Raw genomic sequence first — 12647 nt, forward strand, 5'->3', positions numbered from 1 at the left:
GCGGGTGGGGAAGCTCTCCTTTCCTGCCCAGGCTGGAGGGATGCTCGCCAGGGACGCCTGGCTCCAGCTCCTGCCTGGGGACACAACGGGGACTTCAGGCTTGGGGACAGCCTGTCTCTGCTCCCCAGCACCGCTGTGGATGAATGGCTCTGCCTCTCGCTCCTGGGGTGCAGGTTGGTGAGACCCGTGGCTGCCACCTCCAGCAGGTACATCAGGGCACCATTTTTTGGGTCTAGTTTCTAGCTCAGATTTGCTGCTCGCTGCTGCAGGTAGTGGTGATGAGGCTGGGAGGGTGGTCAGCCCGTGCCCATGCCAGCGTGGTAGCATTCCCTAGGTGGGAGCACGTGCATGCCTGGTCTGTGTTTGGGGAGCCAGCGGTGCGCGGTGGAGGTGGGAGCAGCTGCCAGGGGTGCTGGTGACTGCCACTGGCTCTGCAGCTTGCAGCGATGCGAGAAACTTTATTCTGCTCTATGCGACTGCCGCTGGAGGTTTGAGGACAGCTATAGCGAGAGCGTGGTCAGCACACCAAACTGGGTTTAGTCGTGGTGTAAAAATACTTGTTTCTATCAAAGATGCTGTGGACGTGGGTGGGGAGAAGAAGGAAGATGTGCTGCTTTCTTTGGGCAGCCCCTGCTCCTGGTGCAGCAGGATCCATTCAATTGCTGCTGCTCCAGGTACACGAATAGGGCTGGCTTAGATTTTTATTTTTAATTTTTTTTTTAACACTTTCCCCAAGTAGCAGTTAATCCTGGGCCTTGCTGGGTTTTGCTTGCAGCTTGACAAGCTGCCTGCGACGGGCTCTTCACACAACCGGGATGCTGAGCCAGACCCCGGGCACACCAGGAGCGTCCACCCGCGGCGGGCTGAGCCGGGCAGCTGAAACATTATAGGGATTTGGCATTTTTGGCACCTGCCCTGGTGGGGTTTCAAAGCAAACAAGCTCCAGGGTTGAGGATTAATAAGACTAAGCGGAGTATGAACAGTATCCGCTGGTGTTTTAGCAGTCCAGCCGCCTGCTAATGCCCTTGAACCATAAACAGTGACAAATGTCTTCCCCGCTCGTGTTTTAAAATCCAAAACCTTAACTCTAAGAAAACTTTAGCCTGGCTTAAGACAACCCTTTTTTCTTCCACTCCATCTCCTCTTAGTGAGCATTTTAAATTCACTTCATAATTTTAAGTTTAACCTTGTAAAACGCTTCCTGGTGCCAGCCCGGTCTCCTCCCTTGGCTGCGAGCATCTGTGGCAGGGACACTTTGTTGTATGCGAGGTGGAACTTGGGCAGAATGAAAAGCCAATTTTTAAACTATTGCAAAATTTTGGGGATTTTTTTTTTTACTTTTCTGATCCACCAAGGACCTTGCGTGTGCTGAGCAGCCTGGAGCTGGAAGTTGATGGAAATGGAGCCCACAGTGCTGACCCATCCTGTTCCCAGGGCTGCAGGCGCTGGCAGCTGCCTTGCCCCTGCCTTGCCCCTGCCTTGCCCCTGCCTTGCCCTTGCCTTGCCCCTGCCTTGCCCCAAGTTTGCCAGTGCTTTTAAATGAAGTTATAGGAAGTTGGAAATTCAATGTTTAAGAGTTGCATTTAAGTAGAAGAGCACTGTTACTTTCAGTATATTCAGATACCTTGTTTACTAGATGTTATTTCAGCACGCTCCCCATGAGATTGGGAGGATCGATCTTTAATTTGCCGGGTCTGTGACCTCCCCAGGAAGCCTGCAAGGGCCGTGGGGGCGGCTGGGGCTCTGCTAGAGCCCCGTGTTGCCGGGCACAAGCGTGTCTCGTGGCTTCGTGCGAGGGATGCTCTTTTCCCGCAGAGCCGCTCTGCTTCCCCTCTGTGTGAGTTTATTCTGCTGTAATTCCCCTCATCCTTCCCCGGCCGCTGCGGAGCGGAGGGGCTGTCATCAAGCCCCTGTGACACCAGGTTATCATTCACTTGTGACATCTCATTCTGCTTTAGAATAAGACCCCAGCAAGACAAGCCGGCATCCCCAGTACCCCGTGTGTTTTTTTGAGGAGCGTGTGATGTGAAACTGCTTTGTTATTTCTAGTTTTATCTGAGATATTTTAAAATAGCAGAAGTATAGCTGCTTTTTTAAAGTTAAATCCCAAGTCGGTGTGCACCAGTGTGGTGGTGAGACATTTTGAGTGGACTTGAGGGTTTGACAGGACAGCAGGTGTAAAGGAGGGTGCAGTTTCCGTGGGGTCCTGGGGTAAAGCCTGGAGGTGCTATAGGAACCCGAGGCTGAAGCTGTCGCTGTGGGGTACGTGTTGGGTGCAGGAAAAGGTTTGCTGGGTGCAGGTAGGACTCTCCAGGTTGGGACTAGGAAGAGATGTATAGAAGGTAAATTATATTCCTAATGCCTTGAAGTGCTTGATGAAGATATATTCTCCATCAAGAGGGCAAAATTGCCTGGCAGGTGGGCACAGGCTGCAAACACGGGCAGCAGCTGTCCTGCATAGGGCAGGAACGCGGTGGACATGAGCAATGACCTGCCCCGGGCAGGATGTGGTCCTGGGAACGGTGGCTGGGCAGCAGTGGGGACCCCAGGTTGCGCACTCAACGTCGCCTTGGTTTTGCTAAATGACCTTACGTGCGCCTCTTCCTTCTCTGTGCTGGGGTAGAGAAGTGAATTTTTGAGGTTCCAGCTGCTTTATTTCCAATGAACAGCATGGTGCATTCAGAAGCTGGAAGCTATTAACACAAATATTGGACTTTTTTTGAGATAGAAGCTAATTTTTCCCTTTCCTGATTGCCCTGACAGTGTGCTGGGGAAGAGAAGCGGGTCGGTACGCGCACCGTGGTGGTCGGGCACCGTCCGGTTTCGGAAACAGATGCATACGTGGCACAGAAGTTCTGCGACAACAGGATCGTCTCCTCCAAGGTGAGCTTGCTCCGCTTGTCTGGGCGCATCGTGCGTGTTTCCTGCTCGTGTGGTTACCCTGATTTTATTTGATGGTTGTTTCTGAAATTGAGAAACTCTGAATTCCTTAAGGATGGATGTAAAGGTCGCTTTACAAGTGGAGCAGCCTGGTACATACCTTGTGCCACAGCTCCAGTCTCTGTTTTAGTCTTTTCTTTTTTTTTTTTTCCTTCCTATCAATCCCAGTGGGGGTGCATGCAAGTTCCTTTCTTCTAGGCTGGGTGAGAGCAAAGCACGTGGACACAGTGGTTTTGTGGGATTTTTTTTTTGTTTGGTGTTTTTGTTTTTTTAATGTTTTCTGGCATTCCCTTTGGGAAGAAAGAACAGGTTAATTGTAATACAGCATGAGACAACAGCAACTCGGATTTGCAAAAGGGAGTGGGGATTATTTATAAATGGACAGAAAAATACCATTCCCTTTTTTTTTTTTTTTTTTTTGTTCCATGGGTTTTTTCTCTCTCGAGATAGGACAAAAATAGCCATGCTCTGTTTATCCCTTTGGATGAAAGGGGAAACATTCATATGGTATTAATGCAGCTTTTGTTTATGGTGGAAAACTGTGATGACACCCATCTGCCTTCTGCTTAGCTTTTTTCCATGACATTCATGAAGCTATTTCAAAAGATTTGAAGCCAATTCGAGTAAAATATCAAACAAGTGGCATCCAATATTGTCAACACAGCTGGATACATATTACATTGCTTAGGATTTGTGATGCTCGGCATACAGTTAGGCTCCAGTTTTACTGTACTTGAGCCGTAAGGGGGTTTTTCCTCTCTCTTCTTTTTTATACAGCTTGGATCTTACTTGTTTTTATGTTTCTGTGCTGTCTGAGTTTGTTGGGGAAAAGTTTTAAGTCTAGCCATGTTTAACTCGTGTAGCATTCCTGTTGATGTTTCCCTGGCATGCAAGAGGCATAGAGTCTTCCTACCTGACTAGTCTCTTTTTATAATGAAGTGGACATTGGTCCTGAGACTTGGCTGCTTATTATTCTTTGCTTATTCCAGGCAGACCGAAAGATCAGATATTAGACTCAGTATTTTCCATGTTGTTCTTAAATTCCACGTTTTCCAAAGTGAATGCTTCAGCAGCCTTCTTAAAATGATAAGCACAACCTAGTAACAAATTTGTATTGGCAACATGGCTTTTTCTTTTAACAGAAGAGCAACTCTAAGGTGTTTTTCGGAATTTGTTTGGGGAAAAAAAATCTCTGCGCTGTGCATTACCTCTTCGTGAAATCACGTCTCTCCAAACACCTATCTAGAAGTTGTTTGCGGAAACGGATCCTGTTGTTTTTGTCATCTTTTACCCTTCGCCATCTCCAACTGTGTGGTTTGAGTTATTTTGACAAAAAGGAAATAGTTGCTTACTTTAAAGCAAAGAAACAAGAACCCCTACGTAACTGTGAGACACTTCCAACGGTTCAGTGAACCAGCAGAGAGAGCTGGAGCTGGAAGCTGAAGCAGGAGCTCGGTGGCATCTCAGCATCCAGCTGCGTCACGCTCCTGATTTCAAAGCAGGGACCGGGACCTTTGCCTGGAGCACGCCAGGGCTGCTCAGACAGCTCGCGGCGGTGCGCCTTGCTGGGTTAAAGGGAAAACTCCTTTCCTATTTTGTGCTGATGCTTCCCATTTTGTAGCCAAAGTGCCCGGTAAGCCCCACATCTTGGTCTGTTTGTGACCACCCCCTCTCTCCCCTCAGTACACCCTCTGGAACTTCCTCCCGAAGAACCTTTTTGAGCAGTTTAGAAGAATTGCCAACTTCTACTTCCTCATCATCTTCCTCGTGCAGGTAAGAGGCTTGATGCCAAGGTGGGTTTTATTTATGTACTGATGGTAAGAACAACTTGAGCAAGAATTGAGGTTCAAAACTGACTCTGGTGCTTGTAAGTGGTGTGTTGGTTTGTTTTGTTTTTGTTTTTGTTTTTTTATTGGAAGCTGTGTTATAATTCTGACACACTGTCCAAGGCATAATAACAATTAAAATATTTGGGCCTGTCTGAGATGATGTTTGAATGATGCTGAAACAATTAAAAAACCATCTTAACTCCTTAACCGTTAAGATCAGTCAAGCAGTGAAAATAATTTGATGCTACAGAATTGAGATCTAGTTTTTTGTCATCTTTATTACTTCTGCTGCATAACTATATATTTTTCCCAAGTTATATGATATTTGTATATCGTAGTTATGTTGAGTTTCAAGGCAAGCAGGAGAGATAAGCTGTACTCAGTAAAATTCAGAAAATTGCGTAGCATGAGCTTTGGGAACGTGAAGCTTCAGGAAGCTGCTCTGCATAGAGAAAATAGCAAATTTTATACACAAACTTTTTCTGCTCTGCTTTGTAGCTTTGGTTAAAGGGCAAATCCTGAGCAAACCTGAATACTCATTTTCTGTCACTGAAAAAAGCAGGCTGTCAAAATGTCCTGGGGCAAAGGGAGTTTGGGAGAATCACCGCAATGCACTTACCTTTTAAATCCGGTACTCAGGCCTGGGGCTCAGCAGAAAACCTGCTCCAGGGCTGAAACTAGTCATCAAAACCTCTACCCCAGCACATTAAATGGCACCACGCAGCTACTGGCAGACAGCCTGCTGGTAGGTGACTTCTGGGGGGTTTTGGTGTTTCAGGTCTGGGGTATCCCTCTCTTCTGGGCTGCATGTTTAAATGAGTATCTAAAATGTTTTATCCTTACAGTGAACAGTTACGGCTTGTAGTCATTTCGGTGGCTGCTGCAGAAACAGGGGATCCGAAGGTAACGGCCGTGGCCGGCTCCTCCCGGCAGTGGTACACGAAAGGCCGATTTACCCCGGCATCAGCTGGCTCTGCTCCGCCACTTGATTTCGCTGGCATTGCTCCATTTTGTCAGAGCAAATTTGTAATTTGCCTTGAACTGCAGCGATGCCCTGGAGCCGAGATGTCCTTTTTGTGTAGCTAGCCATTTAGTGACGCGGTATTACATTTTATCCATTGACCTTCTGGCCGTGAAGAACATGGGATATACTTGATTATACTTCTAAAACTGGTCGCCGTTTAGCTATTTAGCCATTTTAGGCACAGGTGTATGCAGGTGAGAGAACAGCCTGGCTCTTCCTCCTTGTTTGTATTCTGTGAGCACCTCTAAAATCAGGAAGCGACCCTCATGCTCTATTAGAGAAAAAACGTCCCCAACCGAACAAAACCCAACCTGACAGCACTAATACACTTGCTGCCCTATAGAGTCACCGACTGCCCCCGGGCGCTTGTTGTTCTGAGACGTCACTTGCCTTGAAAAAGCACTCAGGGCCACTCCGTTCATTTAAAATACCAAGGCTTATACCTTGATAAATGGCATCTATAGCTTAAATGTTGTCGCTTATCTTTAAATTACTTTAAATTAATAGAATTGCCTTGCACACTGCATTAGGAGTGAAGTATCACGGCGCTTGGGGAATTGCCTGATGCATCTGCTCTACCTGCTGCTGAAACTCTTTATCAAAATGTCTGTTGCTCTGAGACTCCAAATTCAGCTCTTTTTTTTTAGAGAGAGGAAGAGAAATTACATGCATTAAACATAAAACACCTATTAGTGTACTAACAGGGATACAAATAGCTGTTTCTTTGGTTCATCTCTTGCAACACGGAAAGAAAACTGAGTAAACTCCTGGTGGAAATGGCTGACCTGGAGTAAGTGCAGTCCAAGTGTGTTTGTAGACAGACCAAGCTGACAGCAGTAAGCTAATTTAGGAGGTACAAGGGATGAAAAATGTTCCTTTTGGTTGATGGTGATGACTTCTGGACTGTGGTCTTCAGTCTCCTAAACAATGAGTCAGGAAGAAACTACTAAGTAACAGGAGCATTTTGTCACTTTTAAGTGGATCCAAATTAAGCTGTCGAAGTCCTAAAACAGCTCAAAAATAGCTTCAAAGGAGTGTGCCTTTGATGTTCTGGTACGTTGCTTGTGCGTCCCTCGGTTTTCCACCAGCTGCGAAGGGGAAGAGCAGTATCCAGCCACAGGATGCGCAGGGAATGCAATCTCCAAATACACAAATGAGTTATTCTGGGGAGAATTCATCTAATATTTGTGTTCATACCTCTATAATACAGCATTTGTGTGGATGGAAATCGTATCATTTGCTTAAACAAATACAACTGCATCTTGTCCAGTGCAGAGAACTCTCCCAGTGGGCAGCAGGAGGTCCTCTCCCTTGCCCTTCTCAGCTAAAAGCCAACGTTCCTCTTGTATGTCCAAGGTCTGTCCAGTTTTTGCAAGATAACTTCTGGCTGACTGGCCTAAACTTCAACGATGCCGCTCTAGTGAGTGTCCATCACACATGCTGTGTCCGCGTGACACTGGGCACCATCCTCGCTCAAGGTTGTTCCTCCGAAATCTGGTTTCTACCAGACTTTCTGTTTGTAAACATTTTACACCCAGGGCTTTGTATTCCTGGAAATATTTGTTGTGTTTATCTTGGTTTACCCTCACGCTACTCAACTTGTACACCACTTACCGGGCTGCTGCTTGTGGTGTATCTCTTCCACTTCGGTATCTTCTGGCTCTTCTCTTTTTGGGCCCAATCACGCAGGGTAAAATTGCAGTGCATGGCATGTCATAGAGTTAAAAATTTCCACGTAGCTTCTTCCCAGCCGATAAGAGCAGTCCTGTCCTTAACACAGCATTTTACGAGCAGCCTAAAACAATAAATATACAGATGCCGCTGTTTGTGAGCATGCCGGGGAAGCACAAACAAACGAAGGGAGACAAAGTCCCTTTGTGGGGACACAAAGCCTTTCTGCTGAGCTTCCCTGTCCCTTTCATCGCAGCCCTCACCATCTGCCTCTCATGCTCCCGTTCTGTCCGGGAACAGCAGGAAAAACGGCCAATTCTGTGTGTCTGGGTTGGGAAGGTGGGGCAGGGGCGCAGCTTGTCCTCCTCTTACATTATACCCTCCCGGTTATGAACGTGTTCTGCTGTTCTTACCCTTCGGGCCAAGTCATGATACAGGCAGAAGAAAGAGCGATTGCCCACAGCCCGAAAGTTTAATTAACGATGAAGGGGCTCGGTCTTTGCCGTGGTGCCGGCTGGAGCGCCGCACCGAGCTCGGGAAGGATCCAGCTGTCCCCACCAAGGTCCTCGTGCGGTTGCTGTGCTTAAATCGTGTTCTGAACTCCACGTTTGACAGCTTAAGGACAAAGTGTGGATTTCTGTTTTGCTTAAATACTCATGTTTTATTCTGCAATGTATTTCATAGGTAGTTTGGACTGGTGTGTGTTATTTTTAACCTCTGAGTGTCAGTGGTTCCACACACCTCTTACTGTCCTCCCTCTCATAACCAGCCGTGTTTTAGGGTTCAGATGTGCCCAGTCTTGGCTGCCAGAGAGGAGAAACAGCTTTCCTGTGGCTCAGTGAGAAATGAGGGTGTTTTTCACTTCATGCGTTGCTGCTGTCTCTGCCCCGTCCTCTTTCCCTCCTTGGGTCCTCTGCAGCAGACCCTGTGGTGGGAGCAGGCTTGTTGGCATCTGCGCTTCGAGCGGTTGTGTTTATGTAGCCCATCCTCAGCGGCCCATTCATCCAGGCTTTAGTTTCCCACTAGAGCAAGGTCAAATTTAGGTTTTAAGCTATTTCTGATAGGGTTTTTCCCACCTGAGGACATCCCATGGTCTTCAGGAGGAGGTGATGTAGTCTCCTCAAGATGGAGGAGAGCGCTCCTGGGGATGCCTGTGCTGGTCTTTCTCCTGTGCCTCTTCCTTCCCTTCCTCTTCTGTTGGGCTGTGAATTACCCCCAGTGGGATGAGCACCCTTTTTTTTTTCCCTGTTACCAGAGTTTTTGTTTCTTCTGCTATCGGAAAACCAATTGTCAGCAGTACGTTTTTCCTCTCTGCAGGTGATAGTGGACACCCCAACCAGTCCGGTGACCAGTGGCCTCCCGCTCTTCTTTGTCATCACTGTCACAGCTATCAAACAGGTACAAGTGTCAGTGTGGGGAGAGGAGGATGCTCTCTGGGACATGTGGTAGAGAAAATGATGAGCATGTGTTTGAACGTACTCAGAAGTCGCCAAAGCGGGCTGGTAGGTTTGGTGAACGCTTCTCAGAAGGTCAGGCATGCACACTGGTGCTTTTGAAGAGAGGCTTCCCGTTGAGTGTGGTTATTGTCTCTCTCTCGTTTTGGCAGCGTGAAATGTCTCTATATGTACTGTTGTAAGCAAGCCGTGAGGGTCAGTAAAGGTTATCGCTGTAGTTCTGGCTTTACTTGAATTTTTCTTCTCTTTTTAGAAATGCTCTCTGAGTCTTTGCAGAGACGTGCTCCAAATATAGCCTTCACTTTGCTCCTGTGTTGGTAAATGGAAAGGACAGGTTCTGTTCAACTGCTCGGCTAATCCTGAAAATATGTAGTCCTCATCTTCTTGTGGTGTTAAAAGCCCTCTTTTCCTCCTGTCGTACACACATGTGCCATTTAAAATTTCCTCTACAGAAGAACTGAATAATAAAAGAAGTTTCTTCTGCAGGGGCCAGAAAGGGAGAGCTACAGTGAAATCCATCTGCTTCAAATCTGCATGTTTTATTCTTTCAGCGAGGACTGAAGAGGAAGAGTCTCGTACTGCGTTACCATAGGAAAGAGTCGCAGGGTGCTAAGCGTATTATTCATATTATCAGCCTGCTCTTGCCAGCACAGAATAATAGAAACGTGTTACAGTAATTTAGGTGCTTGTTGCACGCGCTGCATATAGATTATTTTTATGTGTTATTTTAATCTGTTCTGAATCTGTCAAATATGCATATGAAGTTTTTAAAATAAATTGATTCAGTCTGAGCTACTCTGGTTGATGTTTTGTCAGGCATGAAGGAGGTCTGAGGACTGCTGAAGTTATTCTTTTTTTTTTTTTTTTTTTAGTCTCTCCCTCTCCATCCCCACTCATCCTCTTTCGTTAGTTTACTTGCTTCGTGACGAGTTTGCGTTGCCTGTATTTGTGTGCCTAGGGATACGAGGACTGGCTGCGGCACAGAGCTGACAACGAAGTGAACAAAAGCAATGTCTTCATTGTCGAAAATGCAAAGCAAGTGCAGAAAGAGAGTGAAAAAATCAAGGTAACTGTTAACAGACAACTCGCAGGTAGTTATCCTTGAAGCCCACGGGAACACGAGGGAGCGTGCTAAGGAGGCGAGGGCAGAGGAGGAGGGATGTGCTGCGGTCAGAGCTGCCCCGGCGTGCTCGCTTTCAGACAAAATGCTCAGAGAGCTGTTCCCGGTTAAGGAGTGAAGCTGCCTTTGTTTGATTGCTTTTGAAAAGCTGTCTCGCAAAAGCTGTACCGGCGCTGACAAGTGACAGATCTGTCAGCGCTTTGCACTTCTCTGGGACAGGCAGTCCTCTTCTATTTCCAACTCTCCCAAGGACACCAGGAAAGTACACTAGCTTTGACGTTAATTTATCATACCGCACTTCAGACGAGCACAGAGTCTTTTGCTCCATCGAGATTTAGCAGAGAAATAAATACTAACTGTGCCACGTGGGCACTCTGAGTTGGTGCTGGGCTGGATCTGCCCATGGGGCTGCGGAGTGATGCTCGAGGACCTGTGCACCTCTTCAGCCCTGATTTCCCTTTTAGCCAAGGTGATTTCTCGTAGGCTTTGAGAGAAGCTGAATCTGTAACCGTCCAATAACAACCAAGACGGCTTTTCATGTAAACATTTCCTTTCTTCCAGGTTGGAGACATAGTAGAAGTGAAAGCGGATGAGACCTTCCCCTGTGACTTGATATTTTTGGCCTCAAGCAGCGTCGACGGGACCTGTTACGTCACTACAGCGAGTCTCGATGGCGAGTCCAATTTCAAGGTGACGGGGATGGATGGGGCGGCGTTCGGGAGCCGGTGCTCTGGGGTACTCGGGTGCCTGGAGCTGCCGCTGAAGCTTGTGCCGGGGAGGGGGGGGGCGGTGATTAACTGGAGGATGCTCCCGTGGAGCCCGTCCCCGTGGCCACGTGGCTGTATTTGCAGCTTTTCCCTCTCTCTGCTCCCAGTGTGTCAGCACCAAAGTGCCCTGGGGATTGTTTGTTTTCTGTTTCCAACAGCCATTTCTGCTGGCGCTGCCCCAAATTGAATCGATCTTTATCGATACACCTTCGCTGCCTTATTGCCCATCATGGGAAGCGTGTTAGTGCTTCCCTGTCAGCTGCTTCAGCTCCCTTCCCGCTACCTGCCCATGCCTCTGTTATTTAACTGAGCTTTTCCAGTGAGATCTGGGACTTTTTGACGCGGTATGTCTAGATTCATTTGGGGAATATTTCACCAGCCTGAGAAAAACATCTTTTCTGTGGGTTTTTTTTTCTTTTCTCTCCCTTTCCCTGAATCAAGCAGTGAAATTTAATATTATTCTTGCTTAGGATGAATCTCTTCTTCAGTTTTTCTTTATTCATCCCCCTTTCTCTAAAGTAAGGAAAGAAGCAACAGCAAAAAAAAAAACAACTTACATCGGAAGACATGAAAATTTGATTGCACTTGTTTGATAAATATTTGTACAGATGCTAGTAACTGCGGTGGTAAGAGTGGAAGATACTTTAAAAGACCTGATTCATTCCGGCACACTCTGAAGTCAGTGGGAATACCACTGTCGATCTGATGTGTGTCGTATGGGGTCTGTGGCTCGTCTCTTTATGGATGGCTGTTCATTGGTACTTGAAATCTTGTGTAGGAGCTGATGCAGTGCTGGTGCACCGTACTGGTTCCACTAGGGAAGAGGCACGGGGCTTTGAAGTGGCTTGAGGCTAAAAATAGATAACCGTGTTAAATAAGCAATTGCTTATTTGTGTCAGGTGTGTTACATGCATGAGTTCACATAACTTTTGCAGAGTTTTGGCTCTTACTGACTTTTGAGTCTGTAAGTGCAATGCTGAATTTCTATATCGAGCACTGCGGTGGGTTTTTCTTTCTTGGTTTGTGGATTCCTGTAGGTGACTGGGAGCCGTCTTCTCTTTCTTGACGAGATGAAGATGAGTTCGAAGGGGAAGGGGGAACAGAAAAGCAAGTGCTGTTTGGGGAAATAGGTCTAACATTAGGAACAAGGGTTTAGTGCAGAAGGAGGGTGAGGGAAGCACACTCAGGTACTCGCAGAACCTCATCTGCGCTGATATCTGCTGCCTACCTGTGGGGATTTTTCGGGTATTTGGGGCATGTCAGGTCGAGGTATGGGAAAGATGCCTGGTTAAGTGAAACTGGAGCAGAACTATAAAAAGGATTTTGTCAGGGCTCTTTGAAGTGTGAATCCTCGGTCATAAGTTATCTAAAAGAACGTGTGTTTTCTAAATACGCTAAGGGACCGAGGATGTAAAAGATCATGGAATTGATTAGGAGGTGGCTTTGAAGTATCACCCAGTAATTGCACAGTGTCCATGGTGACAGGAGCAGCGGATGCAATATGCCACACAAGGGTTGGGTTTGGTACAGGTCACTGCAGGAACAGTTTTGAGTTGTTTCACAAACGCTGTGATTTATACCAGAAATGCATGTGCGTGTTTGTCTGCTTTTAATACGAAAAGCCAGGCAGGTTACCAAAATGTCACGAAGGTGGGTATTTATAATGCCATGACTACAGCGTGTGTAACGTAACAGTTCCTCCTGGGATGCAAAAGGAGGAGAACGCAAACGTAAGGAGTGGAGGAAGCTTTTTAATGAATTTGTTTATGAAGATGGATTGAGGCAGCCTGCCGTGCAGCCTGCCGTGACTCGGAGCTCTGAGCAGCTCCTATAAATAGAGGC

General features: G+C 46.9%; 1 protein-coding gene across 10 annotated transcripts in view; it reads left to right on the plus strand.

Annotated features, from left to right (window-relative positions):
* The window catches only part of ATP11C (ATPase phospholipid transporting 11C), a 58143-nt gene that overhangs the window by 15915 nt on the left and 29581 nt on the right, over positions 1-12647 (plus strand). For 6 of the 10 annotated variants that reach the window (XM_054839096.1, XM_054839093.1, XM_054839092.1 and 3 more), the window contains 5 exons: positions 2764-2883; positions 4624-4713; positions 8782-8862; positions 9877-9984; positions 10600-10728. In XM_054839096.1, coding sequence (XP_054695071.1) covers positions 2764-2883; positions 4624-4713; positions 8782-8862; positions 9877-9984; positions 10600-10728 — 528 coding nt within the window. Of the gene's footprint in view, positions 1-128; positions 207-2762; positions 2884-4623; positions 4714-8781; positions 8863-9876; positions 9985-10409; positions 10508-10599; positions 10729-12647 lie in introns of those variants that run through there. The other 4 variants (XM_054839094.1, XM_054839099.1, XM_054839100.1 and 1 more) reach the window with 4 other exon arrangements.

Source organism: Grus americana, chromosome 12 (genome assembly GCF_028858705.1).
Source record: "Grus americana isolate bGruAme1 chromosome 12, bGruAme1.mat, whole genome shotgun sequence".
NCBI classification, from domain to species: Eukaryota; Metazoa; Chordata; class Aves; order Gruiformes; family Gruidae; genus Grus; species Grus americana.